The following is a 22,250-nucleotide window of genomic DNA, read 5'->3' as shown; positions in this document are numbered from 1 at the left end:
TCTCTCTCTCTCTCTCTCTCTCTCTCTCTCTCTCTCTCTCTCTCTCTCTCTCTCCCTCTCTCTTTCTTAAGCTCTTGCTTTCTTTCTTATCTTTACTCTCACCTCTTGCTTCCTCTCTTCCCTTTCTTCCCCCTCTCTCCATGTGGTCATGACCAGTCTCTGCCTTCTGTCTATCTCCCTATTTTCTACAATAAAACTCTAAAACCATGGACTGCCTCCTTTCATCTCGACTCACAGTGCTGGAACAATGGCTTAGGCCTTCCGCTAAAGAGCCTCGTCTAATTTCCTGCAGGAATCTCCTGCAGGAAAGCCTCCCAGGGCTCCAGCCAGGACTGCCAGCCAAACCAACTAGCGCTCCTGAGCTAGCCAGACTCTCTCCTTGCCACTGGTAAACCACTAGAGCTACCCTTCTCCTTTAGGCCCTGGGCCAGAGCCCAGCTCTTCCGCGAATATACATCAGTCTGGGACATCCGAGAGCTGGAGCCAAGACTGTGCCCCCCACCACCTCCGCCCAGGAGCGGGGTCGGAGGCCTAACACTGCCTGGTAACTGGTCCAGCAGCACCGTGGTGTCCATCAAGTCTCCCTAGCTCTGGCAGGAGGCGGGTCTCTCTCACTTTATTTCCCCACTGCCAAGCACCCTACAGCACATGGGGATGTTGGATGGTCTGACAAGTGTGGCATTTGGAGGCACCTTTGTTTTGAGACCTCCATGGGAAGCTTCTTTACCTAAAGGCACAAACTGTCTGTCCCTGGAGTACACTTGCTGGGCACCGTAGCAGCAGCTCAGGGTGGGATGTGGAGTCAATCACCGTGTTGTTCATACACAACATCAAGAGGAAGCTCCTGAAACAGAGTTGTGAGAAATGATGTTTGGCCATTTTGACACATTATATATCTGATTATTTTTTTCTTGAAGTCATACAAAATATTCTTAATATGAAACATGAAATATGTTCTTATAAAGTTATATTGGATAGATTGTTTTATAGTACAGTGAGTAGAAATGTATGAGAAAGTAGATTTGAGTAATTCCTTCCTTTGTTTTAAAATGTACATGCATATATTTAGCAGGCGAGCATTTCAGACAACCCACAAACACTATTCTGATAAAACTACCCAGCACCCATTTTTGGAGGTAACTAGTAGATATGAAAAAATGGCTTACATTCAAACGTCTATCAACCAGCAAGAGTGAGCAGAAAATGAATTGTTCTAGGGCAAATATGGCACCTATCTATAATGCATTACTGTGGCAGTGAACATATGATTCTATTATCTTTTTGTCCCCATCTGAGAATTTAATCACTATTCTAAGTCACATAGAAGACTGTCTTCTAAAGGGAAGAGATCTTGCTTTTACCAATTACAATTCATAAATTTTACTGGCAGATCAGCTTTCTTTTATGCAGAATGGAGACTTCTGAGTTGGTTGTTGAACCTCTTGCCTCTCCCCTGCATGTTTCCTCTTGCTCCTCTTTGCTTTGCTCCCCCTCTCACCTCTTCCCCTGGACATTCGTTCTCCCTCCCCTGTGGCCTTCACATTTTGCTTCTTCAACTGCTGTACCTCTGGGTGAGACAGAGGCTGATTGTGCTAAGGGTCCCATCCCAGTGACTGCAGGAGAGGTTTACATTGTGCTCTGCAAAAGGCATGGGATGAAATGAGTGGACCCCCTCAGACTAGCCCAGCTACATACAGGAGAGCTGTACCTCTTTATTTTGCACAGGCTGTACAGAAAGACTTCTGACTCATTATTTAGAAAAAAAATGAACAAATATAAGGGAGGTAAGCAAAATAAATAAAAGTATGTCAAAAATATTTAATGTTAGGGAAAATTTCAAATTATGAATCCCAGAGAAGCCTGTGGCTACTCGTGTGATGCAGAAATTGAGCAAAGTTAATGCTAAGAGGATTTTGAAAAATTGAGTCTAGAAAGATGGTGAGAGAACCTGTATTTGGGTAATTCAAGCTCCAAGGAAATGCTACATATAAAAAATAAATGTTAAATTATTAGAAATGGTACATCTAATAGATAGAGATATGTGTATTCGATATTGACTTTTAAAAGTTTAAGTGTTATGAGGCAAGAATGTGAGAGATGAAGCCTTTAAAGCTCCATAGCTTGAATTATGTATTTTGCTTATGTAATCTACTAATTTGCTTCCTAACTTTCCTTATATTTGCTGGTTACCTTCTCTGATTTCAGTCAGTAGCAACTGAAGGAGGAAAAAAATCTCCCAAACTATGGAGAAAGAGAGAATCTTTAGCAGAAATGGAAGCAGGAGAGCCATTAAAGTTTCTACCTAGTAATATCGTGGGTCTTTCATGAAGAGTGCTGACTGAGGGTCTTGGGGAGTCTGCATAAAGAGTACTTATTTAGAGTTTTGGGGATCTGTCATGAAGAACAATGACTGGTGGTGTTAGAGGGGGTATGTAGTGAAGAACACTGACTGGGAGTGTTGGGGGGATCCATCATGAAGAGCACTAGGGGTGGAGGTATTAATCACCTCTGTGTACCACATGGAGACTAAGACATTGGACAGGAAGAAACCTGATTCAATAGGAATCTGTGAGGAATGTAGGAGTGGTTCTGAACACGGACAGGACATTTCCAGCAGCGCTGCAGATTGTACTGCCTGCCTTTCCTTCATCATTGCACATGCCTACTGTACTGCCTGCCTCTACTTCATCCTTGCACATACTTGTTTCTGCTCAGGTTAATCTATTATCCAACTACATTTGGGCGTCTGCGATTCACTAGTTACTGTTTTCAATGAATACAGAAGGAAATGATGGATTAGCTGCATAGAGGAGAGTAGTGGTTCCAGCAGGCTGGGTGAATGATGGCAGACAGCAATTGCATCTCTTTACGTCCCAAGTGGCACATCATCCCTGAAGACCCCAATGCCACTGTATGGAATGTGGAATCTCATTGTTATCTCTTTCTCCCCCATTCTTATTCTGTCTACCTTGACTTCTTGTCTTGAAACATATACCATGCTATGACATAGTATGGAATTTAATACTTTTTTTTTTTTTTTTTTTTTTTTTTTTTTTTTTTTTTTTTTTTTTATTTTCGAGACAGGGTTTCTCTGTATAGCCCTGGCTGTCCTGGAACTCACTCTGTAGACCAGACCAGGCTGATCTCAAACTCAGAAATCCGTCTGCCTCTGCCTCCCAAGTGCTGGGATTAAAGGCTGTGCCACCACTGCCCAGCTAACACTTTTTACATACTACTTCTTTCTACAATTACAATACTAGGCAATGAGGGCTGGTATCGTTCATAGTTTTCTTTATTGACATACCAAGATGCTTTAAAAGAAGAGCCTAGAGCATGAAAGGCCTGGAATATGTGTGGAAAAATGTCTGGGGCAGGGAATAAAAAAGAAAACAAGCAAATGGATATTCCCTAAGGCTTCAGAGATCAATGCAAATAAGGAGTTCTAAGTGTCTGAATAATTCAAAGGAATTCAGCATGACATTTCCACAAGAGGACACTTCCTGGTCTGCACTCTGCTTACTTTGTTTTTAGCCCCTCCAGGGAGCCTGACCAAGGATCATTTTAGGAATGAATGCTTAAGAGATAAAGGAACTTGTTTCAATAAACAGAGAAGATGTGGGTCTGGTTGGTGGTTGGCCCTAGCTTAGCTGATTTCTCTGGAAAAGGCTGCTTCTCTGTTTCCTGCATATGGAGTGTGGATACTTCTCACTCATTTAGGGTTACTTTGGATTGGTGGGTGTTTTATAGAAACTAAGTTTATTATGAAAAATTATATGACTTGATTTAATTCATTTGAAAGAACTGAACATGGTGACTATAGTGAATTAGCATATATTTTGTTGTAGACGTGATTAACATTTATGCATATTTTATTAGTATATTTTAGATCAGATGTCTCTAAATTCCCATGTGGACATTAGTGTTGGTTCACAATAAAAAGAAAATTGGGAAAATAACAAAATTGACATAGTCATAACTTTCAAAACAGCCGATTCCATTCTTAGGAATTTATTCTGTTTCTATATAAAAATACAATTAGCTACAAATATATTCATTGTAATGTCATTATTTATACTTGTTGAAGAAAATAAAAGCACTCTACCTCACTGCCAAGACTAAAGTGTAATTGAACAATGCAAATTTGTACAGTCATGGTACCCAAGAGTAATTTGTTGAACTAAAAAGATAGCCATCTAAGATGACATTGAAATTAGCTGCATTAAAAAGCAGTACATATTCAAGTGTGAAAAACTTGATATAGTACCAAGAGTAGTTATTTCAGGTTAAGGGAAGCTTATTATTTCATTTTTAGTTCTCTTCTTCCCTGTGCCTTATGAATTCTTATAATAAGCAATATGAACATCTAACTTGAATCACTGCATTATCAAAGAGTGCACATCTGTACAGCAAATGTTTAGCATTTTTCCATATTGTAGCAATGTATGATATTAAAAAGATGTAAGCTCTTCAGAGAACTATGTTCCTTTCACTTGATAGTTATGTATGCTTGGAACATAGAATAAGGTCACACTTGACATATAGCTCAATAATTGAGAATGCAAATTACAAAACACTATCTTAATAAATATGTTCTGCTGTAATAGCTTTGAACATAAAGTCACATGACTGTGTCATTCTCATCATAGGAGGCCAGTTACATTCAGCTTCTCATTTTAGAAAAGCTAGGTTTTCATGTTCATTGTTTTATATGTGACTTGTTTAACTTCACCCAACTAATAAATTCTGAGCTCTGAAATCATGCTTTCTTGGTATAGGGAATGGGATTCAGGGCCTTGTGACTATTAGGACAATTTCCCAGCTATGCATAATTACAGCAAAATCATAAATTACATGCTCTGAAGAACATAGAAAATCTTTGCAAATGTTTCCATGCTAAGTCATGCAGACGACACGACTCAACTGGGGAGATTTCCCTTGAATAAACAGAGAGCAGCAGCTATGACAGAACAGGTCCTGAGGGAAGAGTGCCTGGGGCACACCTTGAAAACGGCAGTGTCTGGGTACAGGGGTTCAAGTGAGGTGAGCTGAGGCAGAGATGGCTCTCCACATTGTGTGTGAATCTCATGTGGAGACAGCTGTCTGGTAACTAGTCAGTGCTTTCTCCACCCAGCAGTGTTTGAAGGATGGCTTTCTCGGCTGCTTGGACACTTCCTTGAAAAAAGGAATCCAAATCCTATCAAAATAAGTGTATTTATAGACTCCTGATGGCTGTACAGAAATGATAAAGAACATTTTCTTACACTAACTGTGCATGGTTTGAGCTACTGTGTTTAATATGTGAAAGATATATGAGAAGACTTGACCAATCCACTCAGCATCTTGAACCTGATGTGTTTAAAACATAACTCTTGCTCTCACCCCAGAACATCTCAGACAGCCATTTCCAGCCAGCTACTGATGACTGATGTTCAGACCAGAAACCTTCTTGTCATCCAGAGGCTCTACCCTCCCTCAGCCCAGTTTCAGCAGGCTGTGTTATCTACCTAAACAATCTCCTACATGGAAGTCCTTGCTCACATACCCTGCTGGCTCTCTTGGTCCACTCCCTACCTTTTCACCAGAACATGCCTCTCCTCCTAGAGTGTATTTGTTCCAAGATAAGAGGATTACAGACTGTTTCCCTAATGTCTGCATCTCCAGTTCCTAGCACAGTGCCCCACACCTATAGGGAATCAATAAATATTTACTATTTCCCAATTTAAACATAACTACATTGCAGTGTGTTATTCATGAGAGTTCTAAAATGCATGGCATGTATTGTTTTAATTTGGAGAGAAGCATATGTCAGTTCCTCCAAAATCACTGGGTTGTTAGGTATATATACTGCATCGACTTAAACAATTTTGCCTCCACAATCCTATTTCAGACATAGATCTTTTATTTACACCATCATGATTTCGACAGATGCTCTTATTTTAACTTTGCTCTCCATCACTCTTCCCTTTTCTTTCAGAAAAGAGGCGCAGCTAGATGAAGAAGGACAGTTTCTTGTCAGAATAATATATGATGATTCCAAAACATACGACCTGGTGGCTGCTGCAAGCAAAGTCCTCAGTAGGTTGAAAACAAATTTCCTTCTCTGTGTTAGCCACACATGGGACCATAAAAGAATGTGTGCTCCAAGACCACAGTGTACCATTATGCAAGTTTTCATTGTACAGCCGTGCTGGGTTGATGTTTGATGATAGGCTGTGGCTATGCTAAATCCTACCATTTCAGCATAAGCTGTTGGGTAAACAGAAAATCAAAAGTAGGAAATCTCCTACCTCACCCCCCCATCCTGTACAAGGTCTCGTATGGAGGGAAAAACAAAACAAACAAACAAACAAAAAACAACTGTCAATACTTCAGCATCAACCATAGAGTGAGCATTCCAATGTAGTGTGCAGGAAACATTATTTTTCAAATGTGTGTTATAGTACTAAGCTATGTGAAGCACTAGCAAAAAGAGAGAAGCAATCTATTGACGAAATTCACAGATAAGACCCATGACTGAAAAAAATATAATTCAAACGGGTTTCATGGAGTAAAGCTGTTCTGAGTATTAATGTTCCAGGGGACAATATACACCTCGACTGGTGTCTGCACGTAAGAGGAAGAAATCTTACCTCTACTTTGCAGGACTTAGCAATCAAAAACAAAACTACTGGATGGTTAATAAAAAGAAAAACAAATAGCAGTTATGAAAGAACATATAGAGTAAACTTTTAAAATATTGATTTTCAAATGTGCAAAACTGAAATATCTGTCTGGGTCAAGAGTAGATCTAAGGAAAAAATAACACACATTTTCAATTTAATAATAAATTAAGGCAAATTTGAGGGATGATGATATTTTTGTATTATCAAGGTCAATTCAAACTATTAATATATTCATAGAATTAATATATTTTTGAATTTATTTTTTTATGTGCAAGGTATATGTGATTGTATGCATGTGCATATACAGAATCACATGTGTGTTTGGGTCCATGTGCACATGAGAGACCAGAAGACAGTTTCAGGTGTTTTTGCCAATTGTTATTATTTTTAAAAAATATATTTTAAAAAGTTTCTGAGATTATAATTTTATCACTTCTCTATTGTGTTTCCTTTCCCTAGGCCCTCCAACATACACCCCATCCTCTCTTCTTCTAATCCATGGCCTCATTTTTGTTTATCATTTATGTATGTATTTAAGAATATATATGTTATATATATATTCTTATATGTATAAGAATATATATGTTCCTATATTGTATATAATATAACATATTTATTCTTAAATCCATGAGCACGACCTGCTCAGCCCATATAATGTTACTTGTATGTCCATGTTTTCAAGGTTGATAATTTGGTATTAAATAATCAATTGGTGTGCTCTTCTGTGGGACAGACTGTTCCTTCTGATCTTAGCATTCTTAGTTGCCTGTACTAAGTACTTTGTCCTAGGCTGAACGTTCAGGAACTTCCCCCACCCATTCACATTAACATGTCTAATGGTGTCATTCTTGCTCTACTCCTGTTCTGTTTAGGCAGGAATGATGGTGAGATTTTGTCAATGCAGTTTCTGACATATTGAGGAAACATAATCTCACAGCAAATTCTCTATTCCTCTGGATCTTACAGTCTTTCTGGTCCCTCTTCTGAAATGAACCCTGAGCCTTAGGTAGTAGTTTTGTAGGTGTATCTATTTGATCTAGACTTCATGCTTCACATTTTGGGCAGTCGCTTCACCTTACTTTTTGAGAAAGGGTCTCCCATTGAACCTGGACTTCACAGTTTCGCTGGATGTCTGGTTGGCCACCAAGCTCTAGTGATCCACCTGTCTCCCACCCACCAGTGCCGGAGCCACTCTATCTGGCTGTAATAAGAGCACTGGAGATCCAAGTGCAGGTTATCACACTTGTGAGACAGGTACTTTGCCAAAGAATCCATTTGTCCAGCCTCCTCGCACTGTTAAGGAATTTTCACTGAAGATATATGAGGTCTGCTTCCTATTAAGATTTATGCATAAGTGGTTTTCCTAGAATTACTTATATTAACAAAAATAAAAGGTCTATCTTCTCAATAAAAGATTCATTGAATAAATTATTGTACTCACATTGAATAAGATGTCAGTCAAAATTCATAAGAAAAGTACACACATAAATTTCAGGAAACATTAATGATTACTTACTAAGAAAAAGCAGAATATTAGGATTTACACTGTATGCAAGAGTAGTTAAATATTCATATTTATATAAAGAAAAGTTATTTTGCAACAAAATATCTTATTACCTTTATTATGTGTGTGTGTGCGCGTGCATGCACACATGTGTGCACACTCACTATACAGATGTTTATGCACCATATCACATGTGTGGAAGTCAGAGGAAAACTTGAGAATCAATTCTTTCCTTCCACCATGTGGACCTTGGGCATCAAAGTCTGGTCACTAAACTTCAGAGAGTCATTTTACTGATGCTGTGTACTTGACTTGAATACATTTTTTTAAAGAAATAATATACTAAATATATAATCAAAACTATTAAACATATGTTAGTATGTACATGGAGAAAATGGTTACATCCCTAATGATGTGATTTATACCATTAACATGTTAGCATATAGTCTTCTCAGATTTCATTGTAATATGTTGATCAGAGATTCTTAGTCTATGTTCACACTGTACAATAATTGGGGGTATTCTAAATCATTTTCATATACACTTGTACTTATTGTTCTCATTGATAGTCTTCTGCCTGTTCTTTCCTTTTCATCTACAAAACAGACCTCAATGCTGGCGAAATCCTGCAGATGTTTGGGAAGATGTTTTTCGTCTTCTGCCAAGAGTCTGGCTACGATACCATCTTGCGTGTCCTGGGATCTAATGTCAGGGAGTTTTTGCAGGTGAGAAGTTTGATGTCCTGAGCGTGAAAGCTCTCAGTGCCTGCTGACAAATTTGAGTTCTCAAATACTTCTACTTAGCCAACTGGACAAGAGTGTCTTGCTGCTGGAGAGGAACTGTAATAACCATTCTCACATAAAGTCTAATTATTAGATGATCCTACTACATGTATTTCAGAATTTTCAATCATATATTTTTCATAGTCTCCAGTTGTTGACTCTGAATGTGCAAGCCTTCAATTAGTATTCTCTTAAAGGCCACAAGCTCTATCGTGACCTTCTTCAATTGCCTTTAAGAAAGAATTAAATATGCTAATTTAGTGTGGTCTTCTGTTTTCAATATATAATTGTAACGTACTCCTAAATATAAGCTCTCATTGGACAGTGTATGAGCACTCAGTAAGCACTGCCTGGGCTCCTTATTAGGAAAAGGCAGCAGGGGCTTCAAGTTCACTTAGGAAAACTGATGCTTTGCCTTCGAGTTCCAAATCAGTTGATCTAACACAGAGGAGAGAGAGAGAGAGAGAGAGAGAGAGAGAGAGAGAGAGAGAGAGAGAGAGAGAGAGAGAAATGAGGAAATTCAAAGTTGGTCTCTGGTAAAAAAGTAAGAAGAAACAAACACCAAACACCACCACCTTTATCTTACAGCACTGGACAGTGACAGTAGATGTCTGCCCGAAGTAAATTCCCCATTGGCACAGAGGCTATTTCTGGCCTGCCTGTGCTATTTTGAGCTCTGGTGTTTGTGAGACCCTCTGAATGAAGGTGTGAATGCTCAGCATCCCGGAGCTGGGTTACAAAGAGTGTTTGCAACCTGACTGCTGAGAGAGGCTAGACCTGCTGGAGAGTGATGTCAGCGCAGTCCCAGCTGAACTGAAGCCCAGTCCTGAGAGAATGTAAACCACTCCAAGGCCAGCTGCATTATTGATTTAACAGCCAAAATAAGAATGCTGGTGTTTAATCAAAATGTCTGTTGTTTACACAGGGACATTTTTCTTATAAACTTAAAGCAGCATTAAATCAAGATGAACACTGGTTTATAGACTCCAGCTGTGGACTTACTAAAGTCCTGCTATCCAAAGAAAGCTGCCCCTTCCAAATGAAATAGCTACTAAACTTGAAGTCAATCTGATGGGGTTTAAATTGATTATTTCAAGTGGATTGAATGTTGAGATTTCAAAGCGTTGGAGGGATTTTAGATTCTTTGAATATAAAGTCCATTTTTAGAGTATGTTTGTTGACTCTGTCACCTTACTAGAGACTTTAAAAAAATATTATGGTGTGTGTGTGTGTGTGTGTGTGTGTGTGTGTGTGTGTGTGTAAGCATACACTCATGCATTCGGGTACCCAGAAGCCAAAATGGAGCATCTGATCCCTTCAAGTTGGAATTAAAGGAATTTGTGAACCACCCATGTGAGTGCTGGGATCTGAATGCTGGTCTTCTGTTAGAGGAGTGAATGCCCACAACTACTGAGCCATGACTTTAGCCCCACCACTGAAGTTTCAACTACCAATAGCTCTCCATTTTAATGTCATTCTCAATGATAAGATTTGCACAACAGATCACAGATTTCAGTAGATTTGTTCATTTCTTTAGCTCACCTGTCCTTATTTTTCCAGCTCACTGTAGAGGTGTTTTTATGTGCTCTCAAACTATAGACATGCTAGGTCCTCAACACTTTGTAAAAGCTTAATTATTACTTGATGGTTTGTGCATTATGTAGTACACACTGCTAACACCATCCAACCCTTTCAGGCCTCCTCCATCTCCACCAATATCCCACTCCTCCTAACAAGTCTTCATCCTGCCATTGTATCTTTCTGTTTTAGTTTGGTTTTGACTCACTAGTTTATCCAAGACTGCCCACCATGGGCATGGCTAGTGGCTACATCATTGAAGACAGTGATGTCCTTTCCCTTAGCAACCTCAGCTACCAACAAGAGTCACAACTCTCCTGGCATAGCCAGGGCCCTAGTCCTCTTCAGCATTCCTGACTGGATACTCACACGTTCAGCTTCTGTGAGATGATGAGTACAGTGTGCCTGGCATGCTCAGAAAATAACTTTTATGGCCATCCTCTCCATCCTGTGGCCACTGTTACCTTCACTTTGCCCTCCTCTTTTGTGATGTTCCTTGAGCTGAGGAAGCAGCGACATGGTCGTCACAGTGAGGGCTGGGCAAAGTGACTCAAAAGTGGAGTATTCTTAGGACCTTGAACAGTCACAGTCTACACATTAACCACTATCACTACTAAAGGAAGATTCCCTGAGCAAGGCTGAAGACAGAGCAAGTCTATCAGAAGGTAGGAAGTTAACAACTTAGGTTGTCAAAATGCCCATTTAGCAAAACAAAAGAGGTAGGTTCACCTGTGGCCTCCCAGTCATGGCCTTTCACTTGACCACAGCACCCAGTATGAACTTTCACACTGGAAATGATCTAAGAGGTAACTCACCCAGTTTCAAAGATGATGCAAAAGAATAGAAAATCTATCATTTATAATTTAATATTAAAGCTCTATTGACATCTTTAAATTAAATATAATTTCATTTTGTGTCCCCTTGAGTAAGACCGAAAACTACAAATTTTAGAAACTATAAAGTTTTTGTTATTTCCTACTTTTGAACAGTAGATTTTTGTCTTCCAACTGTCTACTATCATGACAAATTTACTACATTAAGATAATACTTTACATAGGAGTAGGTGGTTTTGTTATGGTTAGTCTAACAAATAGAAATTCAGTGCACCTTTTTCTGTGTCTGTTGCTGTAAAGCAAAGCACCTGGTTTTCACAGATTGTTTTAAGATCCTAGCTTACATATAACATTTTTCTTCCAGCATCTATTAATAAAACACTCTTCACAATGTACATCTACAATCAAAGAGTGAACTGGGCTTCATCATAAAGAGAGTTCAAAAGTTTTTCTTTCTTTTTTCACTCCCTAATTTTAATTAACAACCAAATATTTGAACTTATCCTAAGTGCTGGCTTTGGAGACCTCGGCCTTTTTGACGTTTCTCTGAACCTTTCCAGGAAAGGTCTTCCTGTATTTAGAGGTTGAACAGTCTTCCTCACTTCTCCAGTCTCTTCTCTTTACTCTGATGAATTGTCTAAAATGCAAATAAACTCATCCTATCCTTGTGGTCTTTGAGCCCTTGCTGGAAGTATGAAGCATATCAGGTTTAAGGCAGTGCAGAGGATCTCTCCCACCACACTCTCCACCTCTAATCCCCCTTACAACATGCAGTTACACTTGATCTTTGTGGACTCTTATTTACCGGGCTTCCTCTTTCTTCTGGGTTTTTTTTTTGCACACTCTAGCCTCTGCCTGGAACAGGGCTCTGGCTCCTATCTATTCACAAAGTGAAGTCAGTCGGTCTTCCAGGTCCCATGGCTTCTTCCAGGAAGACTCCACTTTTCTGTCTAAACTTTGCCCTTCTTGCGAGGTGGTTGCTGGCTTTTCTCAGGCTTTCAAAGCAGGCTTTCCCCAGCCTCAGTCCTGGCACTGAACCATCATTTCCTGTTTCTTTCACTGGAATGTAAACCATGGGAGGCCAGAGACCCTGTGGAGTAACTCAGTGGATGCATGCTGCAGGAGGGGGGATGAACCGATAGCTTAAAAAGAAAAGAAGAAAGGAAGAAAACCTCCAATAAGCAGATCCAGTAGGAATGATTCTATCAAGGACCGTCCATTTGAGGTGGGGCTGTGCAACATTTAGAGCTTTTCAAGAAAAATATAGCTCCCATCTTAAAGGAATTAAGAGAGTTTATTCTGAGCTGAAAAATGTGTGACCATGACCTGGAAACACAGATTCAGGTTGCCAGATTTGATTACATCTTCCACCACTGCAGAGGCTATACATGCATTGTAGTCAAAGAATAAAAGAAAATCACAAATCCAGGCATGGGTTAGAGCATACTTAGGGAAACTGTACTGAGGCTTTAGATGTTATCTGATGACGCGCTTAACTCTTGGCTTGGTAGACATTAGTGCTCAGCTAATAAAGCATTTTAGAGGTTTAGATAGTCACAAAGATGTTAAATTGGGATAGAAAAAAAGGCTATTAAAAGACTAAAGATAATTCTAGGTAATTTGGTCCCAGAAATGCAGCATTCCAATTTTATAACCTCAGAGCTCTAGCTGGTCAGTCAGCTTTATAGCTTTATACACTCAATGTATCTGTGTTGTTTTTTCTTTTTCTGAGTATTTCAGTTGATAGAAGTGAGGCTGAAATTGGCACATAAAAGAAGATTCATTGGACTTTTTTTTTTGGTAGTCAAGGTAAATTTATGTTTATTTTTCAATTTTCAAGCTACAATCCTGCATCTATACATTAAAATACATTGCTGTATCTTTACATTAAATATAGATGTAATATAATATATTGTAATTTAATGTATTTAATATAGATTAAATCCATTAAATATATAATGTAAATTCATTTTACATTAAATATACTTCTGTATTTTTAAATGTCAACTTTGATACTGCCATTCAAACATGTCAGATGACAATAACATTGCTACTAAATTTATAGCTCTAGAGACTCTGTTGCCAGGTTTTAAGTAGGCACATTCACCTTATCATCAAAGCAAGGAAGACTTAGGGTGTAGATCTTTTCTCCCTGTCTCTCTTTGAATATATTAGCAAGAATCCTATATATATATATATATATATACATATATATATATATACACACACACACTCATGTGAAGGCAGGAGAGAGAGAGAGAGAGAGAGAGAGGATAGAGAGAGAGAGAGGATAGAGAGAGAACATAGACATAGACACACTCACACACATATATATGCATACACATATGTATGCATACACATACATGTATACTCACACATATATAATATGAGACGTACTTTAAATGTTTCTGAATTTCAAAAGCTGTATGTATATATGACTGCCAGTTATCAACTCTGTAGGAATTAGTTAATTCTAGAGCGACTGTTTTAACGATTTCACATGTATTTATTTAGTATGTGAGTATATACCCACATGTGTGTACATGCGAGAGCATGTTTGTGGAAGTTGTGGGTCAGTTTTAAAGGAGGTGAGTTTCTTCTTCTATCTCTGGGTTTTGGGAAACTAAACTCAGATCATCAGGTATGGTGACAAATGTTTTCACATACTGAGCTGTCTCAGCATAATTCTGGAGTGTTAGTAATATTTTACAAATCAATGCTTTCGGTGAGATAATACCTCTGCTCCTTCATAGAAACGATACATTCCAGGCCACACAGTAAAGACAATATCTGTAATTTAGTTCTATGACATTTTGATACTTTCTGTGACTATTTTGTTTCAACAGTTAACGGCGCTTGCCTTCTCAGTTGAGAGTCTTCGCTTCCGTCACCAGACTCATGAGCTTATATAACTTCTCTTGTGTTTCTACATTCAGTGTTTAAAATTTTGCATTGTAGTGCCTTTGGAAATGCGGTTTCCCAGTGAACAGAGTGATAAAATATAAGAACACTTCTAGATGAAGCTTTTTCCATTTGTCTTTAGGGAATGAAGTGTTTGGAAGTGATTTTTCTTAAGTCTGTGACTCTATCAGTTTGGGGACTGTTAATAAAAGTCATCTTTTGAGTCTATTCTTAAGTGGATTAGTAATTAAAAACACAAACAATAAGATGAAGAATTAAAAAAAACTTACTCTGATTGTTAGATTTTCAATGACTTTAACTGAGACTGTGGTTAGAAAGGCAAAACTATATTTTAGCAAGAATTTTTCACTCTTTTGTACTTTTATGTTCTTAGATTGGGCATACATAAATTTCTCTCTGAATTTTTATGAACAGAATGAAGCAGTCCTTCGTATGCATGCTTTGTTAGCTCCCTGAGAACATCACTGCTAAGGACTGCCAGCCAGTGGTATTTGGACTGCAATCGGTCCAGCATTATGAATACATTTTCCAGAGGCTATAGAAGAGCTATCTTCTGTCCCTCCTGTGCCCAGCCTCCATTAGGAGATGCAATTCTCCTTTCTTTAAATAGGGGTTGGCTTTGGCAATCATTTTACCAACAGATTATAGGAAAGGTGAGAGTGTGAAACATCCTAGGCCACAGAAGCAGAAGTCTTCATTTTGTTTCTTGGGTATCCAGGGGGTGAAGGTGGGGAATCACCATAAGATGTCACCATTATGGATCCAGACACCTAACATGAGAAGTTTAAGCCACACAGACTGTGTAGAGATGGTCAGAACAAAATCCTGCCTGATTTCCTTGCATGGAATTCCCTTGCAAAGACCTTGCCTGGCCATTTCAAGGGTTTATTGTAAAAAAAAAAAAAAAAATCACCTTGTCTATATGCTGGTGACTCCAGTACAAGAGTCAGCATGGAGAACCATCAAATATAACAATAAATTATAATTAATTAGCATTTCAGTCAATAAGTGTTGGTGTGGTTTCCTATACCACAAGGGCAGTAGCGACAGAAGCTATTTTTCCTTGTAGATGTTTTTCTGTTAGTATATGTGTGTATGCGCACTTATAGAATGAGTCAAGAACTTTGAGTAAACCCTTGGTGAGATGATGTACAGCTTTCACAGTGGGACCCAAATAAGGCCAAAGCAGGACTATCGCTTCATTCATTCTCTGTGATGCTGCATTGTACTTTATGGCCCAAGGTTGGGAGTTTCACTTAAAAAAACATAGAGATAAAAACCCTGCTATTTTAGAGACTAGTTAAGATTTGTATTCATGAGCTTATTTCAATATTCATAAGGATGGCATATAAAAATTTAAATGTACTTTCCTTCTTGCATGGAAAGCTGGCTGCCTCAGCTGGGTTTGTGGCACTTCAGCCCACTCCCTCCATATATATATATGTATATTCCTAATCCTCCTTCAGCACAGCATACAGCCTGACAGCCGGCAGGGGCTTGTCTCCAGCTCTGCTTAGCTCTGATTTGGGCTTATAAAACGCAGCCCACCAGCAGCATCCTGGCATTCACAGCAGATCCAATTTCAAATTCTCAAATGTTTGTACAAGGGGCTATTTTGGGAAATACTAGGATTTTCCTGAACAGCTGTAAAGCCCTAATACTTCCCTAAATTATTTATATTTTGTAAAAAAACTGCACTAGGCATTTCATTTTTAACTTTTGAATCTCAAAAGAAACATCTAAACTCAATTTCTACAACCTACTATTAAAATATGACTTCACTTTTATGTTAAACTGAAAAACAGAACAAAACTTCAGAAGGAACAAAAATATGTTAAAAGTGAAAGATTCTTCTTTGAATAACTGGTTGCACTAAATACGGATCCATTGTTAAATTTGGTATTATCTGGAAGGATTCTGTTTTTAACATGAGTTTTAAAGGACAGAAATATGTGAAAATTTTTGTTAGTGCATTGTATTTATTTTAATTGTTATTGAAGATATTGCTTTTGAGAAGATGAGGTGGTAAGTATATACTTTTTTTGTTTGTTTTTTGTGTTTTTTATTTTATCTTTTTTTTTTGAGAAAGGGTTTTTAGTGTAGCCTTGACTATGCTGGAACTAGCTCTGTAGATCAGGCAGGCTTTGAACTTACGAGATTCTCTTGCATCTGCCTTTCAAGTGCTGGCATTAAATGTGTACCGCTACCACAGGGCTAATACTACAATTTTAAAAGTGATTTCTGTTTAAATAATTTCTAAGCATATTTTTTATTATTTTTATTTTAGTTTAGTTTAAATAATTTTAAAGGCTCTGAAAATTTTTTCTTTGCAAGTAGAATATTCCATTTTTCTTTCATGCTTTTTAAAAACAACTTATTTGCTTATTTTTAAAATCTTCATGGGTAAGTGTGCATTCCTACGTGTCTATGTCTCATATTGATATCTAGTGTCCAGGAAGGCCAGGCTCCTATTTAAGGGGAGTTCTGGGGAGTTGTGAGCTACTGTGTGGGTGCTGGAAACTGAACCTGGGTCCTGAGCAAGACAAGCAAGTGCTCCTAGCTGGTGCAGAGTCACCTCTGTGCAGGCTTCATGCTTTTCTTTTACAAACACTAAATAATCGTTTTGTTATTTGAAGGAGCAGCCCCCAAGAGGAAAGGGAGAAGCAGAGAACCAACCTGCCTCCATTTTAGACTTAAAAAAGCCATCTCACATTAAAGACAAACTAGGCTCATTCCTGTTTATGATGGAACCTCTGTTTCTCAAGGATAGGGCTATGCCCCACCTGCAACCTTAACTACAGATGGTCCTGTACCTCCTGTTCCAGGAATGACAGTCATGCCTTTGTTTCAAAAAGTTACATGGCCACCCACAACTACCTTGTTATGCCTACCTTGCAACCATATCTTTGTTCCAAGAGGCCATTAAGATTAACTTGTTTTTCCTCTTATAACCACAGCTATTTTGCCCTACTCCCTCCCGCTGACCTGTTGGACCCCCACCTGAGGAGAGGTAACTCCTGTATGCAAATTAAAACGCTTTAATCAATTGTTCACTTCAATTAGCTTGGCCATGATGATGCGGGTTGGTGCAGAGGTTTTTCTCTGTGTTCCCCATCAGCTTTGAGGTAAATTCACCGTTTGTTTCCGTGTCTTTCTTCTCCAACTTCCTAAATGAACTGTTTCTCATTAACCTCACAAGGGGTTTGCCAGGGTCTGCAATTCACATTAAGCATGACTGATGCTGGTCCTGCTTCTCACAGATGTGAGGGGAGAAAGTGCTGTGAGAGGGGAAGGAAGGAGGGAGAAGGCTTTGCAAGAACATCTTTCGTTTTCAGGCTTGAATCTCAGTGGATTATCCACACAGACAACTTCCTGTCGACCACAAGGATCAGGATTAAGGATTATGGAGACTGAAAAACAAAAACCAAAAAACAAACAAACAAAAAAAAACAGTCTGCCTTCCAGGCAGAGTCTTTATCTCTACATTTCTGTGGCCAATTTACAAGTTTTTGATTATCTGTACTAGGAGCAAAGAAAGGAGGTCTTGGATTTCTGCATATTTCGTGTCTGTAATTATGTATGAGTTTATTTTTGGCATGCCTGGTATATATAAAAAAAAAATGTGCGTTATTTTTGAAGTAGTCCAAAAATTTTTTTAAAAATATGCACCTTAAGCTTATTTCCCCAAAGAACAGTGGTTTCCTACATATGTTGATCACACTCCACCTCGGGCTGTGGCATGGCCCATGTCCTGAGTGTAACAGGAATCATTTTCCTTCTTCTACGAAGCACAAGCACCAGGCGACTGGTAAAGTGGTCTGGCAACTGCAGGATCCCCGCATAGAAAACATTCCTTTATTCTCTTGATGAGTGAGGGAACACGAAATGGTATCGGGCCGGTTAGAAATGGAATAAAAACCTCAGACTAAATTTTAGTTATCGGAACAAAAACACCACGCTTTTAAATGATGCTAAGGAGACGGAGAAGCCCAAGCATATTTGAGGTTGCTTCATGGCTTCCTGGAGGTTGTTCATGCTGAAGCATTTGTGTTTACATTTTCCCATGACTTTTTGGCTCTTATACGCATGCGCGTACTCCTTGGTCCTGGCCATGCAGCCGGTCTCTTCCTGTACTTACCTCCAGGGGTATATTTAGAAATAAAACAGTTCTAGTTTTGTGATGAAAGGTTTATTGCCCAGAATGTATCAATATAGCTATGTTAGCGGACTGTCAAGTGTGTTTAGTTTGTGCTATCAAATGGGAACAGCTTTTCTCTTGGCCGTGCTAAGGGTCCTTGTTTGCGAATTCCAGAGGACATTGTAACTATAGTAGTTCAAATATGAAGACTGTACACTTATTAGAAATATAAGTGTGGGTGAAAATAAGTGACATTTAATCATAATCCCATTTCTTAGAAGAGACAGGTTGTGGTAGCCGCTTGAAACTTGAGAGAGTAAAACTGAGTAAAGAAAGCTGTAACTGAAGAAATCCCCAGAGTGTATTTGATGTGAGATACTATCTAAAGAAAATCAATATTACATTAAGTGGTAAATCTCTCATGCTCCAACGAAGCACTCAGCTTGTGCATTTAATTAGTAGCAAATTCAATACAACAGCAAATCTCTGGAGACTCGGTTCCACAAAAAAGGGTTGAACCATGAACACAATTACTCAGCATTTGTAGTGACCCTCTTGCCTTTAGGAATGCGTCTTAGCAAGGCTGTACTTCCGATATTCAAACCTGAATCGTGCCCACACCTGTGCACAAATGCAAATAGCTGGCCCTGCAGGAAGGGTGCTATCTCTAATATTTACCCATCCTGGGTGACCGAGTCCAGTGTCAGAACTGCCTTAACATCAAGAGGGCCACAGGTAGAAATGGTACCTTTGTCACTGCCAAGTGATTATCTTGACTGCTTGTAGAAATGTAGAGAGGGCACATAATGAACCAAAATGGAAATTGATAGTAAGCAAGTGACACTGGTTTATTGACTAGGGAATGTTTAAATAAATTTTACAAATATAAAACAAGTATTAAACCATCCATTTAAAATGGCTTTCTCTCATACAAGAAGTACAACACAGTACTTGGACTGTAATATGAAAGAAATGTGTTCATAACGCAGCCACAAACTCAGCTGTGACTTTGTAGAAAATAGAGATAAAAATAAAACTCTTAGCAATACATTTTCTTCTCAAGAGATTTTTCTCTTTCAAGATTATTACATCAAAATTTCTGGTGTCGCACTCCTTTAATCCCAGCACTTGGGAGGCAGAGGCAAGCCTGGTCTCCAGAGTGAGTTCCAGGACAGCCAGAGCTACACAGAGAAACCTTGTCTCGAAAAAACAAACAAACAAACAAAAAACCAAAAAAAAAAAAAAAAGTTCTGCAGAGGAGCTTTCGGCTCATCCCTTTATGGGGAAAGATTTCCACAACAATTTGTTACAGAAAGAATCCATTGTATGGTTCAACTCTATAGAAAGAAATGTGAAGTTCTGGAACAGGAAGGTTCCAGGAGTGGCATGGAGAAGGCTAGGAGACTGCCTTGTAAGTTTTACACTACAATAGCGCCCCCTAGAGGCAGTCACAAAGAAGCCCTTTTTTTTTTTTTTTTTTTTTTTTGCTAGCTTGACTTGATTTTTACAGGGGATATTACAGGGAAGAAAACAGAATTCATTATAAACTAAAGCACCCAGAACGACACTGGATTTACCCAACTCACTGACACAGTGTTAGCCTTCAGGACTCTTTGTGCATGTGTATATCTCTTACATCTCCTCATTCCTGCTTGAGACATATTATCAACTACATGCTGGACGGACTTAAAAGTGTAGCTTTCTTAATTCTTAGGTCAATCTGAATATAAATCATTTTTGAATTTTAGGAACTAATAGATGCTGAGAAACTTAGCATGTTCTAAGTAACAAGGTTACAAGGATTAGAAAGTTTAATTTTCTATGACTTTAGCCTGAGATGGTAATTTTGCTGCTTTGCGTGGGCTCTGCTATTAACTGGGGACAAGGAATTTATACACCTTTACTTTAGTCATGCATCAAAGTGTATGCTTATATTTCACTGTCCTTGACATTTTGATATTTCCTTTTATTGACCTCAGATGGGGATTATAGTGCAAACAGAAAAGAATGTATGTGGTTTACATAATGTTCTCTCCTGCTTACTACAATGTGTGTGAACCACAGTCTTAGGTGCCTGCTTTCCACCTTACGTGTGTTCTTGAGACTTACCCTTAACATATATTCGTCTCAACTGTTCTGTTCTCCTTTCATTCTCTCTGTGGTACTCACCTCGGAGCTATTTCAGGGATGTCATGAAGGATCTCCTAGGTAGATGTTTACTCTAGTGATCTGCCCAGCACAACCTTCTTTCTGCTGCTTGCACAGCTCTGACCTCATAATAAATATTCCTAATCACTATGCTTCCGTTTTGACTACAGAACCTCGATGCCCTGCATGACCACCTCGCCACCATCTACCCAGGGATGCGTGCTCCTTCCTTCAGGTGCACCGATGCAGAAAAAGGCAAAGGGCTCATTCTACACTACTACTCGGAAAGAGAGGGGCTTCAGGACATCGTGATCGGGATTATTAAGACTGTTGCTCAACAGATACACGGCACTGAGATAGACATGAAGGTAATATCAGCCTGCAAATATGTTCCTGAATATTGGACCATTTGAAATGATACCACACTGACTGCAGCTCGTGGGCTACATTCGTAGTACCTGTGAGCCCAAATGGTGTGAACCTCCGGAGGCTTCTCTATTTGGCCTTGGAATGCATTGTACTGGGCGATTTCCCCCTTGCAACAGATTTTCTTTCTATTTATACGTTGCTTAAGGCAAGAAGGAATTCATTTACTCTCAGTGAATACGTGCCAGCTGGAAATAGGGTGGGCCATATGACATGCAAGCTATCAAATTGTGGAGAGCGAAATGTAAAGAACATTAAATTAGCCAATTTTACAGATCACTCATTCAATGTGAATTCTTTTCTCTTTCCCAGAATGTACCTAGAACATTTTGTCAACCAAAAGTTTGTGACTGTGTTCTTTCTTTGTTTTGCTTTTTAATCAAGTTGTGCTGGTGAACTTAGCCAAGCCAGCTCTGGTCTTTTTCCTGATAGTCTTGATAATATCCATTGTTATTTTTGAGTGGCAGTGTTAAGGTATCAATACAGAGACCGTGCAATGAAGAAAATTACCATTTTTCTTCCTCTCACCTCTGTAGTTTTTTTTTTTTTAATCTTATCATGTTCAGCCTCAACCATAGATTCATTGTACAAATGTGCCTGTTCAGGAGGCCTAACCCAGTAGGCTAAAAGGGTGTTCTCCTCCTAGTCCACTCAAAAGGCCATGCACGCTAATGGGGAATTCATACCAGATTGCAATTAGTAATTATGTATTAATAATTATGGGACATGTTCATAGATAGTCCCTTACATTCAGACATTATAACTAAGCTAAAATACCAACAGTTAAATACATTTTCTCCCATTGACATCTAGGTTATTCAGCAAAGAAATGAAGAATGTGATCATACCCAATTTTTAATTGAAGAGAAAGAATCAAAAGAAGAGGATTTTTATGAAGATCTGGACAGGTTTGAAGAGAATGGTACCCAGGAATCACGTATCAGCCCGTACACCTTCTGCAAAGCATTTCCTTTTCACATCATATTTGACCGGGACCTAGTGGTCACTCAGTGTGGCAATGCCATCTACAGAGTGCTCCCCCAGGTAAAATGCACAACTCTACCACCTTGGGATCTGATCCTCCCACTATAGGTTCCATTCATTAGCAGGACTGATCCCATGTACTTATAACCTAAATGCATTTGAAAATATTGAAAACTTCCTCAGAGCTTATTTGTTTCTACTTTAATCACTTTCAGGGTGAGGAGGAAGTTGTCTGAGAACAGTAGACTTGCTTTGTGAGAAAATCGGGAGCTT

General features: G+C 38.8%; 1 protein-coding gene across 1 annotated transcript in view; it reads left to right on the top strand.

Annotated features, from left to right (window-relative positions):
- The window catches only part of Gucy1b1 (guanylate cyclase 1 soluble subunit beta 1), a 44,311-nt gene that overhangs the window by 9,077 nt on the left and 12,984 nt on the right, over positions 1-22,250 (top strand). The window contains exons 3-6 of the mRNA XM_031374168.1: positions 5,975-6,075; positions 8,773-8,891; positions 20,738-20,935; positions 21,807-22,037. Of these exons, the coding sequence (XP_031230028.1) occupies positions 5,975-6,075; positions 8,773-8,891; positions 20,738-20,935; positions 21,807-22,037 (649 nt within the window). The remainder of the gene's footprint in view (positions 1-5,974; positions 6,076-8,772; positions 8,892-20,737; positions 20,936-21,806; positions 22,038-22,250) is intronic.

The sequence above is a fragment of the Mastomys coucha genome, unplaced genomic scaffold (genome assembly GCF_008632895.1).
Source record: "Mastomys coucha isolate ucsf_1 unplaced genomic scaffold, UCSF_Mcou_1 pScaffold16, whole genome shotgun sequence".
Classification (NCBI taxonomy): Eukaryota; Metazoa; Chordata; class Mammalia; order Rodentia; family Muridae; genus Mastomys; species Mastomys coucha.
Note: the sequence above shows the minus strand (reverse complement) of the source record. Positions and strands in the feature narration are given on the sequence as shown.